Source organism: Cimex lectularius, unplaced genomic scaffold (assembly GCF_000648675.2).
Source record: "Cimex lectularius strain Harlan isolate CLEC.00 unplaced genomic scaffold, Clec_2.1 scaffold137, whole genome shotgun sequence".
NCBI lineage: Eukaryota > Metazoa > Arthropoda > Insecta > Hemiptera > Cimicidae > Cimex > Cimex lectularius.
Genome location: NW_019392687.1, coordinates 513,769 through 534,345, shown reverse-complemented (window position 1 = coordinate 534,345; position 20,577 = coordinate 513,769). Strand labels below are relative to the sequence as shown.

General features: G+C 34.9%; 4 protein-coding genes across 5 annotated transcripts; 1 reads left to right on the top strand and 3 right to left on the bottom strand.

Annotated features, from left to right (window-relative positions):
* Positions 1-626: 626 nt before the first annotated feature.
* On the top strand, positions 627-5,530 carry LOC106664807 (leucine-rich repeat extensin-like protein 3). Of its 2 annotated transcripts, none has more exons than XM_014390820.2 (2): positions 627-750; positions 5,082-5,530. In XM_014390820.2, exons 1-2 carry the CDS (start codon positions 739-741, stop codon positions 5,475-5,477), a joined length of 408 nt encoding a protein of 135 aa, XP_014246306.1. In that variant the 5' UTR covers positions 627-738; the 3' UTR covers positions 5,478-5,530. The 2 variants fall into 2 exon arrangements, with proteins under 2 accessions (XP_014246306.1, XP_014246305.1); XM_014390819.2 differs by lacking the exon at positions 627-750 and adding an exon at positions 3,701-3,750.
* Positions 5,531-7,354: 1,824 nt separating this feature from the next.
* LOC106664809 (pollen-specific leucine-rich repeat extensin-like protein 4) lies at positions 7,355-9,190 on the bottom strand. Its single transcript, XM_014390823.2, has 2 exons — positions 9,163-9,190; positions 7,355-7,817 (listed from the first exon to the last, which is right to left on the bottom strand). The coding sequence occupies exons 1-2, from the start codon at positions 9,172-9,174 to the stop codon at positions 7,458-7,460; spliced, it is 372 nt and encodes a 123-aa protein (XP_014246309.1). The 5' UTR covers positions 9,175-9,190; the 3' UTR covers positions 7,355-7,457.
* Positions 9,191-11,965: 2,775 nt separating this feature from the next.
* Positions 11,966-14,724, bottom strand: LOC106664933 (protein KRI1 homolog). Its single transcript, XM_014391024.2, has 2 exons — positions 14,625-14,724; positions 11,966-14,144 (listed from the first exon to the last, which is right to left on the bottom strand). Exon 2 carries the CDS (start codon positions 14,138-14,140, stop codon positions 12,065-12,067), a length of 2,076 nt encoding a protein of 691 aa, XP_014246510.1. The 5' UTR covers positions 14,141-14,144; positions 14,625-14,724; the 3' UTR covers positions 11,966-12,064.
* Positions 14,725-17,795: 3,071 nt separating this feature from the next.
* Positions 17,796-19,725, bottom strand: LOC106664792 (mitotic-spindle organizing protein 1-like). The gene is made up of 2 exons (XM_014390785.2): positions 19,419-19,725; positions 17,796-18,550 (listed from the first exon to the last, which is right to left on the bottom strand). Exons 1-2 carry the CDS (start codon positions 19,672-19,674, stop codon positions 18,516-18,518), a joined length of 291 nt encoding a protein of 96 aa, XP_014246271.1. The 5' UTR covers positions 19,675-19,725; the 3' UTR covers positions 17,796-18,515.
* Between the last annotated feature and the right edge of the window lie 852 nt (positions 19,726-20,577).

Here is a 20,577-nt window from a genome sequence, read left to right as displayed (position 1 = left end):
TTATGAAGGAAACGAAAAATTACGAGAAAAAATCGACACGCCGAGGGCGTTGGAAAATCCCCTGGCCATGGGCTCTTATCCGTTTCAAAAACCAGACGGAACAAGCGATACGTGCCGGAGCGGAAGTAAAAAACTGTCATTCTAAACAGATTTGCATAAAATAAAATAAATCTTACCTGTGAAACAAAAATAAAGCATCGTTATAAACTATCTGTCGTTAAATAAATAAATTTGAAAAAAAGCAATCGGCTGAACGTATAATTTTAAAATAGTCGACCTTCATCTAGCAAGAAATAAAAATATAACATTACATTTTAGTAGAGGTACTTTTTAAAGAATAAAGCGCATTCTAGCGGATACTTTTGAACTATTCCTTTTCTCCAGGTCCTTAGAAAGATTTATCAACTTCCAAAAATAGCAAATGATTTTAGATGACAAGTATCCAAAAACATAAATATTTAAAAGATAAACACTAAATAATGTATAAAAAAATACAAAAATGTTGTTGATTTCTTTTTTCAACTATAAGGCAAAACTGAAATGTTCAGATATGAAGATGGCAGTGAGTTTTATACAATTACCATTTTTTTTGTTTATCAACTTTGCAAAACGGTATGTCAGTTTTGTTTATCGATTTATGTATTTTGACACGTCATTTACAAGAAAATCGCTAAACAATATCAGAAATATTTAGTATTAATTTTATTCAACAACAAAGCAAAATTGAAATCCTCAGATATGCAGATGGCAGTGAGTTTCATGAAATTACCATTATTTTATTCTAAATTTTCTTTTTCACCAGGTAATGTAGTCTGCTGGGCTATACACTGATAAAAGACTTACATGGAACCCTCACACGTGACTCAAAAGACAAGAGCTAAAAGACAATTCAGACTTAAACGATTACCAGATAAATGATCAAAACTGACTTTACAAAATAAACCACTCATTTATATAACTATTTTGAGATCCATTTGGTCATCGAACTTTGAGGTTCAACAAAACGTTCTAAACTCTAATGTATTCAATCCTTACAATCAAAAATCCTTCAAACCTTCTTCAATGTTCCTTTTTGTGTCCAATCTTACAATTCACAATGATCTTAATATCCAATATGTCTTTGGAGTAGTGAAAAAGCACTGCAAGAAGTTTAACAAACAATTATCCAGTCACCCAAACCCTCATGGACACTCCCCTTTCATCCCACATCCTTCCAAATAATTCTCCCTGACGGCTGAAGCGCTAATGTCCTCGTGACATCCTAAGTCTCAGTGAATGACCTCTTTTTTCTGTTTTATGTATATTTTTGCATTAATTTTGTTTTGTTTTCACTGTAAAATGCTATCAAATTTACTTAAGTACAACAGTTGATGCAGGTGTAAACAAATGAAGAAGAGAAATTCTTAACCTATTCAATTTGTGTATTTTACCAAACATATGAATATTTTTTTAAAAAAGCACTAAACAATAGTGTTGTTTATTTATTTTTTTAATTAATTAATTAATTTATTTTTTTTGGTTTAATTTAATATTGATTTTTTTTTCAACTGCAAGGCAAAATTGAAATTCTCCAGTGTGGACATGACAGTGAGGGGACCGGGGTAGCCAAGTGGTCTGTGTGGTAGGCTCTCAGAGTCTCAGCTCTAAACTGCATGGTCGTGGGTTCAATTCCCACCATTGCCCATTGTTCATTTTTTCATGCAACCCTTCCCCTCTCTCAAAAAAATTTAACGCTTATGAGATATATAACATTCCTTACTTAAAAAAAAAAGAAGAAGAAGTGTTGCTGAAGGATTTACAATTGCCAATTAGGAAGCCGATTTCTAAGAACATTGAAATTCCTTAATACATGATATAATTTTATATATTTAAGGCCATATGCAAATTGCTGAAATTGAATACCTTCAAAATAGCTTGATATCATTTATGAATAATATAAAGAGAATAGGACCAAGATGTGATCCTTGAAGGACTTTCTGAGGATGTAATGAATTAATATGATTAATTTAATTTAATTTTTAAAGAAGCTTCATCATTTAAAAAGCTTTTGAACTATTTCCAATAAATGTTCAATTTAAAAATCAGAAATGGAATTTAGATATAAATAACATAACTAGAACTATATGCACTACACGTCACATAGCAGTAACCTCTTGTGCATAAGTGTAGCACCTGTCTGTCAATAGGTGTATTGTGAACTCTTCTGCCTCTTCGTGGATTCTACATGAACTGTGTTGATTGATACCAATTTTCCTCTAGTGACCATTCAGTCTGCAGTGTTCCGTTAAGAATCCTGTTGCTCACAGTGTTTTCCTGCTTCCTTTGAGGCATTCTATCAAATCTTTCTTTCCAAATCTCACGAGAAGGTTTGTAGATTATGTTCAGTGAGCTTATGTTAATCGATACTTATTTTAAATTCAAATATACTGTTCATGTTGTCCGTAGGAGCTATGAGTATTGGATATTCTCTCATTATGTTCTCATCCTTCCATTGTTATAATCGCTTTTGAGATTTTTCTTTGTTAATGTTAAGAATAGATTTCATGGCTATCCTTGTTACCATTTGGTTAGGGGGGATATGTCCAAATTTTTTCTCCATACAAGGTTTAGGACATGTCCTCATTATGAGTTAAGTTTTACCAGCAAGATACACATTTCTATACGTTACGTGCATTTTTTCCAATACGGATATTTGCCCATTTGTAAATAACCTATAATAAATCCCTTTTTACCTCAGGTTGGATGAATGTGATTTTTCAGTTGTGTTTTGACCTGACCTACGGTTATGTCAGAAATAACTGCTAGACATTTTGATGATATTTCGTTAATTGTCTGCATTACTTGAACAATTATGAAACTACATAAGCTCATATATGTTTTAAATGCCCTACACACATCCTCCTTATTGTCCACTGAGCAACAACTTTTTAAACCTGCCACCTTTGATGGTTCATTCTTTTGCCTATTCTTTCTTTTTTAGGCTTATTTTATTGGAAACATCTTTTGTTTTTGTATCGCTTTATATATCTAATCTCATTTAATATGATCCTCATATTATTTTCTCATACTGCAGGAAAAATATTGACTGATGTATAATAAGTTAATACCCTTCAAATGCAAGGGAGAAAAATATCTTATTTTTAAATTACAAGATAGTCCGCATAGCCCTTTTTCTTTCAGGCTGACCAAAATTGTCACCTGAATCTGACCTGAATCTTCAATTGAATCTTTAATTGACCTGAATTTTCCCGTTTTTAAGCCTACGTCACCATTTTTTGAATCTGTTTAACCACCTCCGTTCAGTTGGATCTTTCAAGTTTCCTACCCTTCAAATTGGACCCAATTTTTTAATAATAGTGCAATATAACGATAATTTCGTACTCGGCAGCCATTATGATTGATCAATTATCGAATACAAACTTATAATAAATTTTAAGATGTAATGTAAATTGAAAACGGTCATTTTTATTGACTCATCCCCAATGTAAAGATTTAGTTTCAAAATAGCCTTAACGAAAGTGGTGGAAATTTGAGAATTGTTTTCTTCTGTTCAAACCCTTATCGTACATCTACCACTTCATGATGGTTAACAATAATAGACCGATCATTTGCGAGATTACCTAATTGAAAATAAGGCGAAAGTAGATCTATAGATATAGTGTTTGTCCAACCATTCCCTGCTGTATAAATATACGCGGTAGAACTGTCAGGGTATCATTCAACCTAGAAATCCTCAGCATGAAGACATTGGTGAGTTCAGCGTTGTTTTTGAACTAATTTACTTTAATTTTTCGTAGAAAATTCAGCCTGATTAGTCATTGGTATATTAGTTTTATTACAAGTTTTTGCTTATTTATTACTCTTTTTGCCAAGTGTTTTGTGTTAGGAAAACTTGTCTTAGGCCGTAGATATTCCAACCTTTTTGACCTATCTGTCGCGAGATGGCGACAGACTAAATCAGCGAGGATAGGCAAACCAAAATGATAGGCCGGAAATAGGTTCATCACCTCGCAGATCTCAAGATCTTACAAAACATTGTGACAAGAATTGTTCAAAAACTGCATACAATTCATTTGTAAGGTAGTAGAACTACCAATCGTGAGAATGTCGTCTGAGATCTGAGTGGTGATGAACGAGCCAAACAATAAAAATACCTAGGTTTAATCCACTAAAGGCACCGACAAACGAAGAAAACACGACACAGGCAGCCAACCCCCCACATCCTTATAAAAGAGGCTTGACTTAACATCACCCAGACACACCTAAGAAGGCGAAATGCCGAACCACGTTTGACAGAACAACCAAGCCAAGATTTACAGACCAAGATGGTCTGTAACAGTAAACTTGCAGAAGTACCAATTTCAATTTCATTGGTGTCAGTTAGGGTCAAATAAATTTTTTGATAATTACTCTGTGCACTTTTTGTAAATATGGTTCCACACAACCAGATTTCAAGCTTTAAACGCTCATCAGCAGGTTGAAGGAGTTACTAATATGTCCCTCCCGGTGAGAAGCTGGTTTTTAATGCCGCTCAATTTTGAACGTGCGAAAACCGTGAATTACAGTACAATTAAATGTAGTCCTAATAAATACTGTAGGAAAATAATTTTAAATTAGTGATTACTTGTATATCAAACGTTATTTAGGCGCATGTTTAAAATAGGAGGTAAATCAAAATCTATTATATTATTTATGCATTTATCTCCATGTTTAATTTTACATTTTTTTATTTCAAATTTCATTTACAATCACCAAGAACTATCATTTACAAGAAGTGAATCTACATATTAACCCACTTTCACCATTTCTGTTACCCTCTTTGTTAAAAATTCGAGATTTATATACCGATAAGAATTGATCTGACTTTTAAAGAACCTGCTAACAGGACTGATGCACGGATTAAACCGAAGACTTAACTAACGATGGATAATCATCACCTGAACACTGGCAAGGGAATCTAGGACGATCAAGTTAAAAATCAATATTCGGGTTAATTTAAGCTTTTGCGGATAATAAATATTTTATGTAAAATCCCGTGTGTGAAAAATTTGAAGACTAATGACCAAATTAACATTTTTCAGGTTGTATTATTCGCCACTTTGGCGATATGTAGCTGTAAGCCCCAGTATCCAGAGGCAGTGCCGGAATTATCACCGGAACTTCCAACCCCAAGCCAGCCGTACCCAGCTCTAGAAGTTGAGCCTGTCGCGGCTCCTGCTCCGCCTCCACCGCCGCCACCACCTCCTCCACCGCCTCCACCTCCAGCGGTCCCCGAGCAAGTGAACGTAGAAGTCCCCAGCGTGGAATACCCGGCTCCAGTCTTCTCGCCTTCACCCGTCAACGTTTATGAGCCACCTGAGGGTTCTTATGTTTATGCGCCACCAGTAGTGGTTCCAGCACCTCCGCCACCTCCACCGGTCTTACCGGCACCACCTCCTCCCGTACCAGCCACTACTTATGGCCTCCCTTCTTTTTAAATGTGTCCATATAATTAAGTAAATTCTTAATGAAAATATTGTCTAATAATTAATATTTCTTTGACATTGCACGCTTAAACCTACTGTGAACAGCTTGAACTACGGTCGCACATTGGTGGGCTAGACTAGTATCAGACGATAGTCATCTATTCATCGCGGGGATACTGTCGTTAGCTAAACAACTGTTGACAGTACTACTGCCGCTTTAGTCGTCTGGAAAGATTTATAGGTAGGATAATTTTATCCTTTAGTACCATTTGGTAAGAAGGTGAAGCTAAACCACTACAAACAAGACTCGAACCCTTTGGCGATGTCCATACTATCAACGATCATCTTAGGAAAACAAGGTTATGGTGAAAAAGCAGTACGAATCTCTCACTGGACATAAATAATCACCAACTTGCGAGAATGCATCATTGGCAGCAGGAAAAGACCCCTATCCTAAAAACCTTTCTTGACATATTAACCTTTTGACAAATGTTGGTGTCAATTAACACCCGTATGTAGATTTTGTAAGGAGGTAAAGGAAACCCTACCAACAGATTGAGAAGCCACACTTCTCAGGAACTCTCTCTCTCTCTCTCTCTCTCTCTCTCTCTCTCTCTCTCTCTCTCTCTCTCTTTCTCTCTCTTTGGGGCGTACAGTGGAATAGTGGACAAAATACAACCACTAAAATTGAACCTAATATTCGAATTCCTTGATAAATTAAGATTCCCCGCCGTTTTCCGGTATGAGCAAGATATACGATAGCGTAGAAAGGCGCAGTATCACTACCCGCAGTACTTACATCTACATCTACATCTGGGCTAGATTCTGTACTGAAGGATTAGGCTGAAAAAATAATTGGGCATGAACTTTATGATATCGGGGTTTAGCGATACCTAGGGGGGAGGAGGACTTTAGTTTGGAAGGATTGTTCCAGGGATTGTTCGGATGGATGCTAGAAGTTTTACATATGTTTTGTTCTGTAATGGCTATTAAGAAGTTTGTCATTATGATATATCAAACCTGCACGTTTTGGCCAAGGGTTCAAGTCTTAATCGCTACTCTAGGTACAATTTAACTAGTGTATGTAGTTTGTACTGAAAATATTGTTTAGGCAGACAGAAGTTTTTTCGGATTAACCACACCCAATTCTCAACGTAATTAGAATTTCTGGTAGTATTAAAACTTGACTGGAAAAACATCATAAAACGAGCAATGGTTGCAAAAAGCAGCACGAAAAGATATCCGAAAGTTAGCAGAACTTTCGGATTACTTATATGGTAAAGTAATGGAAATAGAAGACTCTCTCTCTCTCTCTCTCTCTCCTCTCTCTGTTTACGAATGTAAAATCGATTAGCACACAGACGGACCAAAATCGCAAGGTGTATCATAGCAGGAGCAGGCATCTCAAAATCCTCTTTTGGGAACCCCTGGAAATTCACGCACTCGAGAGTTGTACACAATCTAATCTCAATATCTATAAATACATAGATATTAAAATAAAGACATAGCCTCATGTCAGATAACCATTAATGCACTTCAGTTTGAGACCATCATCTACCAGGTGCAAATTCTAACTTAGGAAAAAACATAGCTAACCACTTGGTCCCTCAAGAAATAGTATAAATAAATCAGTGTCACACTAGATTGTTTAAGAAAGAAATTATAAGAAGTCACGAAAATTTGATAAAACTAGAAAAAATAATAAAATTATCTTTATGCTTTCTCCATACACACAGTTTTTCATTCCAAATCATGGATTGTTTATGTCCAGTGAGAGACATTAATTCCCTAGTATTTTAAAAGGTTATAGATAGTATGCAATATCACAATGTATTATGTGCAATGTAGTTTGTTGGATTACGAGAGTAGTGGTTAATTAAAATTTGGAATCTTTTAGGAAACAGCTATAAAAGCGATTTATTTAAAAAATCGTATAATTTATTTTCTTCACATATTTATATTTGGTTTAAGTATCTAGTGTTAAATTCTAGTTTAAACTGAAGGAAGACCATATTGAGTTGAAGGCACCGGGGGTGGTGCGTCTACTGGTGGAGCATACACCTCGAGTGGTGGCGGGGCGAAGACTGGAGCAGGAGGGACGTAAACTTGACCAGGGGGTGCAAAGATGGACACCGGGGTCGGCGGAGCGAAGACGACCGTCGGTTCCGGGGGTGGAGGTGGAGGTGGTGGTACGAAAACCGACGGGGTGTACTCGGCCACAGGTTCGGGGGCGGGTGCGAGGACCGGGGTCGAAGGTGGGCTGAAACTGACGGCCTGGTTCACAGGTACTCCGTAACGTGTCGACACACCACATCTGCAGGTGCCAAAAATCGCACACGCAATTATAAGTAGCTGAAACAAAAGTTTTTAATTTTAATTAAACAAAAAATCAGAAGAATTATGAGAAAAGTAAAATTTGATGACCTATTTGTTTTTTCATTTCTTATAATGACGAACTGCCAATGAAAGTCATTAAAACCCGCTCATGTTATTCGCACACCTTGAGTATCCCATTCCTCACGAGTTGGTGTTCAGTGATCAAAAAACTTAAATCTCTTAACAAATAAATTTACTATTCGGATCACAATATAGTTTTTCCCAATATTAGATGTATGCCGCGACTAAAAAACTAGCAAAGCACGTTTCGCTCATCCTGGTCTGCCTTTCCTTGCTGATTGGTCTGTCCAACATTTTCATATATTTTGGCAACTTCAGTGGTGGATTTGCATCGGTGCTTAACCCTGCTTATACTTCTGACAACTACTGAATGTAGCTGTAGTGAGACGATCCAGTCTTTGGTCCTATTCGAAGATCCTGCTGGTTTGATCTTCCTGACACGTTCTTGCGCTTCGCCATCTTCAGTGGTCGATTTGTGTCAGCACATCACCCTGCTTATTACATATGGTTGTAGTGTGACGAACCAGTAGTCTGGTCCTTTTCGATTATCTTGCTGATTCGGACTGCCGATAGATTCTGGCGTTTCGCCATCTTCCATGTATGATTTATGTCAGCGCCATACCCTCCTTACACTCCTGACAACTATCGAATATGGCTATAAACCCAGTAGGTTGGTCGTTTTCGGTCATCCCGCCTTCCCATCCTTGCTGATTTGGTCTACCTGACACGTTCTTGCATTCCGGCTTCTTCAGTGGCGTGGATTTGCGTCAGAGTCTACCAATTAACCTAGCAAGGATAGGTAGGCGAAAACCGTTAAGAAATGACTAAATTACATACTGATCATCCTGCAGATCTCAAAAAGAATTTGATAAAAATTGTACTTTTCGTCCGCGTTAATCCATTATGTCCATCCATCCATCCAGTTTCTGGTCTATATAAAATTTGTAAAACATCCTCCTTCAAAATTATGAATTTTTGCTCTAAATAACCTGAATTTGGATTAAAGATAATTTGATTTTGATTGATAGATTTAATACGTGAATATAATAAATACTTAATTGGCGACAATGGAAGTGTCTTTTTGTTGTTAAAAATTCTCATTTACATTTTTTGATGTTGTTGTTGTTGTTGACAAATATCATTTTAGTGTTTTAAAGGTTTAAAGCAAAGCATTTTTGTTGGCAACGAGTAAAAAGCTCTTAGGCATTTTTTATTGAATGGAGTCCGACGTATTTGGCCTTGTTTTAACACTTTAAATTGAGAAACTTTTACTAGATTTTAAATAATTTATAATTCTTACCTTAGTTGTCATATTCGATACGTCGAAATATACTAAATTGGAGTTAGCAACGCAACGATTTTATATAAAACATCCCCTTCCCAAGAAAATCGACGTTGAAAACATGTTTGGACCATCCATGCGATTTTATCACAATTTTGATTTGGAAATGGAAAGTGGAAAAATAAAAATAACGTCGACTGTTCCGGGTTCAGAAATAGAACTTGTACAATTCGCCTTTAGAAGATGGCCACTTTTTTAGCCCTGTGATGTACAGTTTTCCAAAAGAATATTAACACGCAGGAGAAAACGAAAACAAAAACCTTGGACTGAACTTTTAAAGAAAGGTTTTTGACTGAAGTACCTAGAAAAACGTTTGACAATATTCAGAATGTCCCAAGACCATTTATTTCTTTTGGGGTTCGAAAAAACAGTTATGATGAACTAAAACTCAGTGGAGGAGGCCACTGGCACCTGAGACAACACCTACACAACAGGGGTATATCCAATAATGACCCTATTAGTACCTTATGTAATGAGAAAATTGCCTCCCACATCATCTCCTAATGCAAAGCAACCGCTGAACTGAAGGGTAGCAAGAAGACCTTGGTAAAAGAATTGCAGCAATCAGCAATGTCGCTCAATGACCTACTACTTTTTGAAAGAAGGTTCTGGTTGAGTTAACTGAACTGAACTGCCCAGTATCCCGTCTTCATAAACTAAAGTTTTAAATGTTCTTAGCTCTGTAATCTACCTAGTTCCTTATTAATTTTTGTCTTCAATAAAATTCATACCTATGATATCAAATTTTACCAGGTCATTGTGGTCTGTTTATTCTGACTGTACAATGAATAAAACTAATTACAAACTCAAATTTCCTCTTCGAAACACCGTCAGAAGTTTAAATAGAATAAAGCCGTATGAACTAATGTAGTTAACAGTTTTATGAATAGTGAACTGTAAATGTTATTATACTAATGGGTTTATAAGAATATAAACATTTATTTATTCTGTATGTATCATTGTAAAATTAATGGTTGGTTTAATAAGACCAGTTTTAATATAAAAAAATAAAAAAAAACCCACATGTTCTGACCATATATTAAATAGGCCTGGGAGAGATATGAATTATTTCGCTTTTGTAAAAGATTGTTTTACTCACAAATTTGTTGTTTCAATGATGGATTTCAAGCTTAAAGCACGTCTCTCATGAATTGTAAGAGCGAACCTTTTGGCGTCGGTGGTCGTAGCGGTTTACGTTGACCCGGCGCTCATACTGTAAGATAAAGGTCCCAGGTTCGAATCCCGCGGCCCTGAACCCGATATAGTTACAATTGGGATTTTTTTAGACACCGGCACTCGAGAATATACATAAACTCGTAGTTGAAATCCACTCGTTAAAAAAAACCTAAAGACAAGGTCGACAACTTGCCAAAAAGCGGGGTTTACCAACTTAATTTTAACGATTGCGATATTAAACATATAGCTCAGAACGGCAGATAAATTAAAAATTTAGTTACAAAGAACACTTGCCTAAATCGAACAGATTTTTTGAATTTAAGGACCATCTAAATGAAACAAAACACAATTTAAATTTAAATACAACAGTGTTATACATTGTCAACGAATGGCGGTACTAGATTAATTGGAAAAATTTGAAATTAAAAAATGGAGAAAAACGCATAAATAATAGATTTTGAATTACCTCCTATTTTAAACATGTACTTAAAATAATATTTGAAGTAGAAATTAATCACTTATTTAAAATTATTTTCTTGCATTATTTATTAGGACAATATTTAGTTGTGTTATAATCCCGCTTTTCGCACGTAGAAAATGAGCGCCAAAAAACCGCTTAACCGTTGGCCCATTGGAAAGTCGCGTTATCGTGGATCGGCGGGTTCAGTCTTAAATTTGTGCCGAGACGTCTCGTAACTCTTTTCATCCTGATGATGAGCTTTAAGCTTGAAATCCGGATCATTGAAAACAACAGATTTGTGAGTACAACATTCTTTTACAAAAAGTGAATCTACATACTCACCCCAGTTTCATCATTTTTACCAGTTATTTCATGTTAGTTGATCCTTTGTTGAGGCAACGTATCGATATATATTTAGTCTGACAAAAAAGTTGTATGAAGCATTTTTCCCCGTAGCATGTTTTAAAGTATGCTATAAGATATGCAATTTGGTTGTTACTGATCAATTTCAACCTGCTTATTTTTGCTGAGTTGGTCTGTCAGAAGTGTTTCGGCATTTCGCCATCTTCAGTGATGGGTTTCAGAGACCCCCTCACCCTGCTTATAGACTCTGATCATGGCAAACTGCCAAAACAATCTTGTAGATGAAAAGAGTTTAGACCGATCAATAATGACAATATTAAAGGTTTATCACCCCTCAGGAGGGAATCCCCTGATTTAACATAGGCTAAGCCATTATTTATAACTTTATAAGAATCATAAGATATGCATACAAATAAAAGTGGCCCTAAAAAGACCCCATTTATTATATGTGTAGATAAAATTGCTTCTATAGCTTGATCTTCATAATTCTGGTTCCACATAGGTAACAATTTTGTGTAATATTTTGGAACAGAGAGAATTAGTGATTAATGCAGAAATCGAAATGACGGAATCCATTGATCTCAATGTCGACCTCGGTGAGCAATTCATGTTCGATGCGATATCTTGAAAGCTCAGGGCCTCAGGTGTTCAACACATGAGGATGGAAGATGTAACATTCAATCAGTTAGGTTACTTCACCTCATTAAAAAAAATTAAATTAAAAAAAATATTGTAGCTTTAGTAGTAGTAACAAAGACACAATGTTAAAAATTAATTTATTTACAATTTCTATTTACAGTTTTGTTTATATACTGTGTATATATAATAATTTAGATACAATCCTCTTAAAACCAAAAAGACTTATGTACTAAATTGAAATTTTGAACGAAAGCGTTTTGGTTTGATATCATATGCCAAAAGTCGGTTGTCGCTGATGTTGCTAGCAGGATCTTTCTTTGTTTTCTTATTCTGGAATTTTGTACCATTCTTTTTGACAAATATTGAATCTTTCTTGTGAATTTCTGTACCGCTACGATGTGGACCATTCTGATTATCTTCCATCATTTTCTTCTTTCGCTTTCTCTTCTTTTTGCTTGATTTAATGCTGTTAGTCATTTCAGAATTATTTCTGTCAGTTGGGTTGTCTTTATGATCATTTTCTGTACAATCGCTTGTCTCCATTGGTGAGATATTTTTCGATTGGCTGGAAGGTGATTGGGATTCGATATTTAATCCCGTTTTCTTTTTTCTATTGACTTTATCATTATTCATTTTTGAATGAGTTTTGTCAATTTGGTGTCCATCTTTACTTTCATTTTCTATAAAATCACTTTTATCCGTTGGTGATGATAAATTCAATTGGTTGGAAACCCCTTGTGATTCAGTGTTTAAACTCGTTTTCTGTTCCTTTTTTTTCTTTACCAAGTTATTTTCATTTGTCTCCAGTTTGTCATCTTCATTTATCAAATTTGATCTATCATGACTTTCAGGTTTCTCTATTTCTATCTCTTCTTCAGTCTTAAACAGACTTGGAAGCAATTTCGATTTCAATTTTAAATCTGAGGCTTTCTTTCTGTAAGTTTTTATCTCATTCTTTTCTACATGTGCTGGTCTGATTTTGTACAGTTTTGAAACAGGCACCCATTTGTTTAATTCAGCTTCATCCGCTGCCAGTATCTCTTCGACTGTAAGCCCGTAGTCGTTTGGCACCACTTCTCGGTATTTAAAGCGGCAAGGTATGTCATCGATAAAATCCTCACAATCGAGTGAGTAAAATTCATTAGCCATCTCTTGAAAGTTTTCATCCTCGGGTTTAATAACATCTGTTATATCTTTGACTTTGGCCTTTTTGTTTTTCCTCTTTCTATCTTTTTTCTTTTTACTTCTTGTGACATTTTCATATTCATCTATATCACAATCCATATCATCCATATTAAACTCTGGCTTTTCTAAATCTTCTTTTGAGTAAAACTCATCACCGTAAAGCTGGTTCATCATGTTATCATGTTTATCTGGATCGAAATCTCCTATTACTTCACTATCGTCGACACCGAGAGTCTCATTTCCAGTCATGGCCTTGAGCTGTTCTAACCGTGACTTAATGTCGTTGAGTTTTTCCTTTTGCGCTTTTTGAATATCTAACTTCTTCTTTTTCTTCTCTTCCTTTTTTCTTTGTGTAATCTCGGCTCTCTTCCTCTTTCTCGAATCATCCTTTTTTCTCAACGAACCTTCAACTTTCCTAGGAAACCTTTTGAGCTCTATATTAGCCCCATTGTCGTCTTTAAAGTTATATTCTCTTTCGAAATTCTCTTGAGCTTCTAAAAGGTCACCATCTTCAGAAAGATCGCAGTCTTCGACCACATCTTCTTTTTCCCTCCATCTCTGATTGAGAATATAATCTTTCAGAAATTCCTCGCCTTTGTCTAATTCTGGGTTATTCCAGTAATCTCTTAAAGGTTTCAATACACCTTCCTCGCTTTTATTCGCTATGTCGTCTTTTCTTCCTTTAAGCCAAACTACGTACTCTTCTTCCTCCTTGATTTTCTCCTTTTCCGTTTTTTCCTTCTTCTGAAGCAAACCTTCATCATCGCTATCGTTGTCAATCAATGATTTAAATGCTGTTTTCAATTGTTTTTGCTCTTCAACATATGTCAATCCTTTCTCATTTGTTTTGTCATTGTCCTCAGATATTCCTCCCAATAGCATTTCCCTTTCGTAATCCCTCAAATAGAGATGCTCATTCTTTTTGTTAATCGAAGGTTCATTCTGCGATTCTTTTTCGCTAAAAAAATGTACGTTTTCATCATAAATGACAGGATCTTTGTTTTTCAAATGGCTCAGTGTCTTGAAGAAGTCCTTATCGAGTATATCATCTGGAATGTCTTCGTCTTCCGTTTCACTGCTGCTGATAGTATCATTTTCACTGTCTTCCGACATTGTCCTTAAAAATGAATAAATAATATAAATTAATTCATAGTCTAAAGAAGGTTATAAATAGGTTATATATTTCCAAGTTTTATTAGGTAAGCCATACAAGAGAAGTTAAAGATTTGTTCATAGTTTCCTGATCATAATATTTCTATATTTTGAATGTTTTGGGTATGCTAACTTCACTAGACGCCTGCATTTTAACCAATAATAGATAAAACCAATTAGTATCATAGAAAAAAACAACAACAGTAAGTTTAAAAGCAAAGAAGGATGCGTTCAATAAAGATTATTTTATGAAGCAGAGACTAACTATGAAAAATAGTCATTTCAACTGCTAATAGTTGTTAAAAAATCAATTTTTCGACAGTACTTCTAATCACATTACATGCAAATTGCAAAAGTTTACTAACAAAACTTGTCATTGTAACTTCTTCATTTTAACTAAATTAATTTTTATAGATTGAAAATATTACATTTTTAATAATCTTACTTGATAATTATGTTCGAAATCGGTCCTGTTTTTATGGTTTATTTCTCTGAGGATGGTAGTATAGAAATCGAAAAACACGTGAACAGGTGTATAACTTGAACTTTATAACCTTCTCGCTTAGAATCGATACGTTAACGTCATATTTCCCTCCATACATCGGTAACAAGTATGGACGTAATAAAGTATGTAGTATTTTGGCTTGTTTAGCAGTTATATGTGTAATAGTGGTGGTTTATACGTATTCAAACAAATATGCAAACTATTAGGAAAAAGGTACATATAATTTTATTCTCATTATTTTGTCTTAAACGTTCTAGCACAAACTTTACATTGCGATATCTTGTCCTTGCTACAAAATGGAGGATGAAGGAATCTATGTTGCTACAATATATTTGGGCCATTTTATACCATAAGAAATCTAATTTAAAAAAGTATATAATAAAAGCTAGTAGGAAGCGATGAAGAAAATGATAGGTGCATGGATCTACATACTTAGGCAATGAGGACAAAAAATGTATGTACTTTTAGATCCAAACTAGTCTGGGAAAGCCAAATGGCCCTCGGAAAATGCTACAAGGTTACAGTTATAAACTATTTTGCTGCCAAATTTAATTTTACCTTTGTGCCTTGTTTGATATTGTTTTGTAGATTTATCAACCAACTTATGCAGATAATGTTCTCTTGGTTGTTATCAGGGATGTGGTCAAATAAAAGATTTTTTATTTTAAATCTGTACCTATCTTTCGAAACTTTATTGTACCTTCTTCAGGGCTTGACTTTTAGTCAGAAGTATATAAACTTAAATTCTTTTATTTTGATATTAACACTGAAATTTTTTTCACTTTTTTCTTCACCTTTTCAACTATGAAATGACTAGACTCGTTTTATATAATATCACAGACAGTAAAATAAAAACAATTAAAAATAACAATGGTTAGAGTCACTGTTTCATATTGTTAACAACGATTATTTGGAGATTGTGAGATGCAGTCTGGTGTGTGTAGGTTTTAGAAAAACATTTTCTTTATCGTACGATAAAGTTAAGTACCTTTGTTAACAATTGTTAAAGAACCTGTAACATTTGAAACTCAATCTATAAACACCCACTGTAAAAGGTGAAGTCTTAACGTTCTCCAAAGAAACATATTTTCCATGTATAACCAAAGGATCACTTCATATAGACAACTTCTTCACAAAGCCAATATACTAAGCATTGGCCACATATAATGCAGGAAAATTTGGGGAATGAACCCAGGATGGTGTATTGGTTATACACCACAATGGTCAGACCCCCTGGTCACATATATAGCTGTAGTATGGTGGTAAAATCACTGAGAGACAGAACAAACTATGGCGTTACAAAGACTAGCATGTCTATAACAGGGGCAATGCATACTACACCATTAAAACAAAGAAAACTGCACTCACCCTTACATATTTATGTTCAAAAGCTGGCTTTTAAGAGGGCCATCTGATTCCAGAGATAAAGTAAATAAAGCCAGGTATAACCAGATAGGAGCTACCAAAACGAATGAGATGTATAATGCTACCTGACATAATGAAATAAAGACCGAACTTTGACAGAGCCTTCCTTGCAAATGCCAGACAGTAGAGACCTATGGAAGAAAGGCATCTCACGTAACGGGCCCTAATATGCTGCACAGATGGATCAAAGATGGAACAGGGAGTTGGTATAGGGGTAAAAGGGCTGTACTATACCCTATATATAGTAAAGCCCTTTGTACTAATCCCAACAATTTTCCAAACTGAGGTCTATGAAATACAACTCCTTGCACAGTAGTTAATAAAGAAATATATGAAAGGTGAACAGATTAACATACCCTCAGTCAGGCACTAAATGTGTATGCTTTCAACTCCAAACTTGTCTGGGAGCGCCTAAATTGCTCTAGGAAAATAATAGATTACCTTAAAAAGGGTTCTAGTACTTGAAGATATGGAAGGAAACAGGCTTTATTTTAAAAGGTAGAAAATTATTCTCAGTGGTATCAAGATCTGTATTGTTCAAGAACAGTATTCCTAGGAATTGTAGCCTTTTCCTAGCTATTGCACGGCTGTTGTATAGGAATGTTTAACATTTGTGTCTCTTCCAGACATAATTTCCATTGGTCTTCTGTTGATAGTCCATTTTTTTAAGGTGTGTTTTACTACAGCTTATCCTATCAATATAAAAGTTAGTTTTTATTTTCTTTCTGTTAAATAGGTAACGATTCTTCCAAATTGCCAGTGGCCAGACTACTGTTTTCAGAACAATCCTGAACCTCCTTTACATCTGACATTCCAACTACACCCTCTACCTGCCTTGCTGAACAGGCACTTCATTCTTTAACATGTCATAAAAAAACAAACTAAGACTCTTCAAAACACTACTTCCACATATGCACTGTAACTGTCAGGCACCACTAAAGCTACTAGAATCCAATTCTTCCAATCCAGTCCTCAGAATCATAGTCAATGCTCTCTGCTATTTCTCCAATACCACCTTCCACAATGACATCAAAATACTCATTGTAAATAAATTAATATCCACCAAATTTTGTAAGTTCCGTTCTCTACTCACCAGCCCAATCCATCCCTATAATCCTGTTGGATCACTAAAACGAAGATGGCCCTGGGACCTCCTCGCTAAGGACTAGCCCTTGTGTAAAATTGAGAGAACAACAGTGGTTGCTAACTCCCTTCAAGACATAGTGAAATGTAAATATGTATGATAAAACCCATAAAATTAAAAAAGTTGAGTAGGATTTCCTCTTACTGCCATTAGATTTTTTTTGCAGTGTTTGTTGTGTTCTTTAGTTAGCCAAGACTCCACTTCTTTTTTAATGTGGCTACAGGATGGATTTAATGGATTTTGACATAAGTGGTTCTGAGGCTCCAATTTTAGCAAATATATCTGCTGGCTTCAAATCCTTATTTGAAAGGAAAAAGCCTCATTTGAGAAAAAAAAAGTCGATTATTAATTGTATATTACTGGTATGTTAATAAATTGATTTACCACAAAGTTAAGCTCCTTGGGCAGAAGTTTAGATTATGGTTAACATCGTGCATGTTTTTATTAACATAATTTTTTTTCATAATGTTTAAACGGAATCGTTTTTGAGCATTTTCAAAAGGTGCAATTATGATATCAGAAAAGAATTTAAATGGTCATAATACAATACTTAGCGCTACCTCATATATTTGGTATATCAATTATAATACAAATATTAATAAACAAAAAAATACAGCATTTCTTCAAAATGGCAACTGGTTTATGAACAATACAATTTATACATTTATATACATTGTTAAATTTTTTACAATTTGAATTTCCATTTTAACACATCTTGAACAATTTGTTTAATGAGCATTTGTTTTTATGTCAATTTACACTTTAGACATATGTGTGCGTTTATGAATTTTTAACAATGAAATTGCCAACTACACTTTAAAAGACTAGATAAAATAAAGATCTACAGACTACACGAGATGAATATTTTTACACATGTTGACAATATTTTATTGAGTCCTTTAATGAAGATTTATAAGATTATACAACAGTAGTAGAGAATCGAGTAAATTTAATAAACATTAATATTTAATAATTAATTCTATTCAACTAAAAATATTAATTAGTTAAATTATTTTAGATAAAATCTATTTTGTTAAAATCAAAATTTTCAATAAAACAAAGCATTATGGCACTAATCGTTTATACAAAATTTAATTTTGTTATAGAAATTTATTAAGGTAGAACATAAGCTTACAATGGTCAATGTACATATCATATAGTATTAATTCGTTAAAACATTTACAAACACCTATCATATATTTGTATGGAGCAGGACAATTTTTTATACATCTTTTATTATTTTACATTGCAAGGATCTGCTTCTATTTGTTCCCATTGGATTGGGTTTTGTTTCCATCTGAAAAAAAAGACATGTTAAAAATTGTAAACAACATTTAAACAATAACTGGTAAGGGGATTAGTAATGGGATTAAATGAAACATTTGATTAAGGAAGTACATTGAATTGAGAGTTTATGAATTTTTAACAATGAAATTGCCAACTATACTTTAAAAGATTAGATAAAATAAAGATCTACAGACTACACAAGATGAATATTTTTGTGGCATACCAAATTGTCAAAAATCTAGGTACATCAGATAATGGATTAAGAATAGATCCTCAGTACAATGGGAATGTATTCCTGAACAATGGCAGAATTACTAAACCTAGGACTAGAATGATAGTAGGACTGCTGACTGAATACTGCAGACTCTGAAGGCATACTTATTTTCATTTGGAGCAGATGAAACAAGCCTGTGCAGATATTGCCAGGAGGCAGAAGCAATAATGGCACACGACCTCTGTTAGCGGGCCTATGCAGGCAGAAATTCCTATCCTTGAGAGAGGAAAAGCCAAGGCATCTCCCCTGGTGCCTTTTAAATGGTTTAAAATCACAACAGCCAAGCCAACAAACTGTCAATACCTGCACGAGGAAATGAGGGGATGTCGATACGTGGTCCGACAACCGCTGTCAATGTTTTAACTAAGACTGAACTTAGAACTGTTGAAAAGGTTTCAAATCAATAACAAAAACAAACCCAAATAAACAAGTTTAATTTAACAAATGAAGTGCCTAATTGTATTGTGTTTAACAGTGCAACGCAGGCTCAAGTCCTAGAGATTTTGTGATCATCCATGTTTAGTTTAGTTATTCCTTGTCCAAGATTTGAATGTATTTGGACTAATTTGACTCCAAGCATTAGCGATCTATTTTAAGCCAATACCTTGTTTCGAACGGTACTCTTCCGCTTGGTTTCTCATCATAATGATGATGTTGGCCAGGGCTTCGGGTTGAACTCCGTCTTGGCAGAGCCTGGAACAGATGGCGAGGGATTGACGGTCCAGACCGCAGTTCAGCAACTGGGAAATTTCGTAAAGGGCGTTGAAACCCACTTTGGCTGAAGAGACTTTGTTCTCTTCTAATTCGGAAATGTTGTCCTTCGACCGCTTTGCCTTCATTATTTTACGACTTTCCATCATGACGAAATGATCAAATGTCCTAAAGTCTCAGGCTTTAGGCTTAAATTCAAGCTCGGGCTTGCAACTTGTAAGGTTGTGAATGGTCTTTCGCGCGTATTTCATACTGTCTCATCTTCTCTAACAATGACGTCACGATATGAGAATTCTAGTTATGGATAAATCTTGTAAAATAGTACACCACCAACCTTCCTGAATTACTTTGTAAAAAATAAATAAATAAACATAATTTTTTCTGTAATTTAATTTTTAAGGTTCGAAATATAGACTCAAATTGGGTGGCGTATATAGATGAGGGATACACAGTGTCAGTACACCGCTGACAATAACGGGAAATCGTAGTTGGGCAATAGAGATTGAGGTGAGTTGGTAGGTGTTGTTGCTTTCTGAGAGGTGAATGTGACGAAATATTGTTTTTGACAAGGATTGCTGTGCTGACTTTGTCCTATGTGGGAAGTTTTGCAAGTTGTATATACTTGTATGTAGAAATGTGATTCTGTCAGATGGGTTTTCGTTACTAGTGGTACGTCGATGTTTCTGTCATTTAGTAGTGTTTCGAGTTTAAGTTTGTGGTCTAGAAGACCGCTTGAGTTCCAGAGAAGTGATGTGAGTCCGCGAGGGAATCATCGATAGAGTTTAGGAAGTAGTTTGGCCACTAGGGTGATAAGTAGGGATATGAGTGGTGTGATTAAGGATTTGAATACGTTTAAGAAGGAAGAACTTTACACTTTTAGGAGGGTGATGGCATATGTCTGCGTGTGGCCATATTCTTGGGACTTTGTGCATTGAGGTTTCGCTGTCTGGGTTCCTCGATTGTTATCATATATATTAAGTATTCGTGTATATTAAGTATTGTAATTTGAATATATCAGTATTGTTTTTGTTTTGAAGTAGATCTGTAAAGAA

What these genes read in the sequence shown, in the direction of transcription:
- LOC106664933 (XM_014391024.2), bottom strand. Translation starts at nt 14,140, where the DNA reads ATGTCGGAAGACAGTGAAAATGATACTATCAGCAGCAGTGAAACGGAA.
- LOC106664792 (XM_014390785.2), bottom strand. Translation starts at nt 19,674, where the DNA reads ATGATGGAAAGTCGTAAAATAATGAAGGCAAAGCGGTCGAAGGACAAC. An exon ending in AGAGTACCGTTCGAAACAAG is followed by an intron (nt 18,551 to 19,418) that starts GTATTGGCTTAA and finishes CTTTTTTTTCAG; the next exon opens with ATGGAAACAAAACCCAATCC.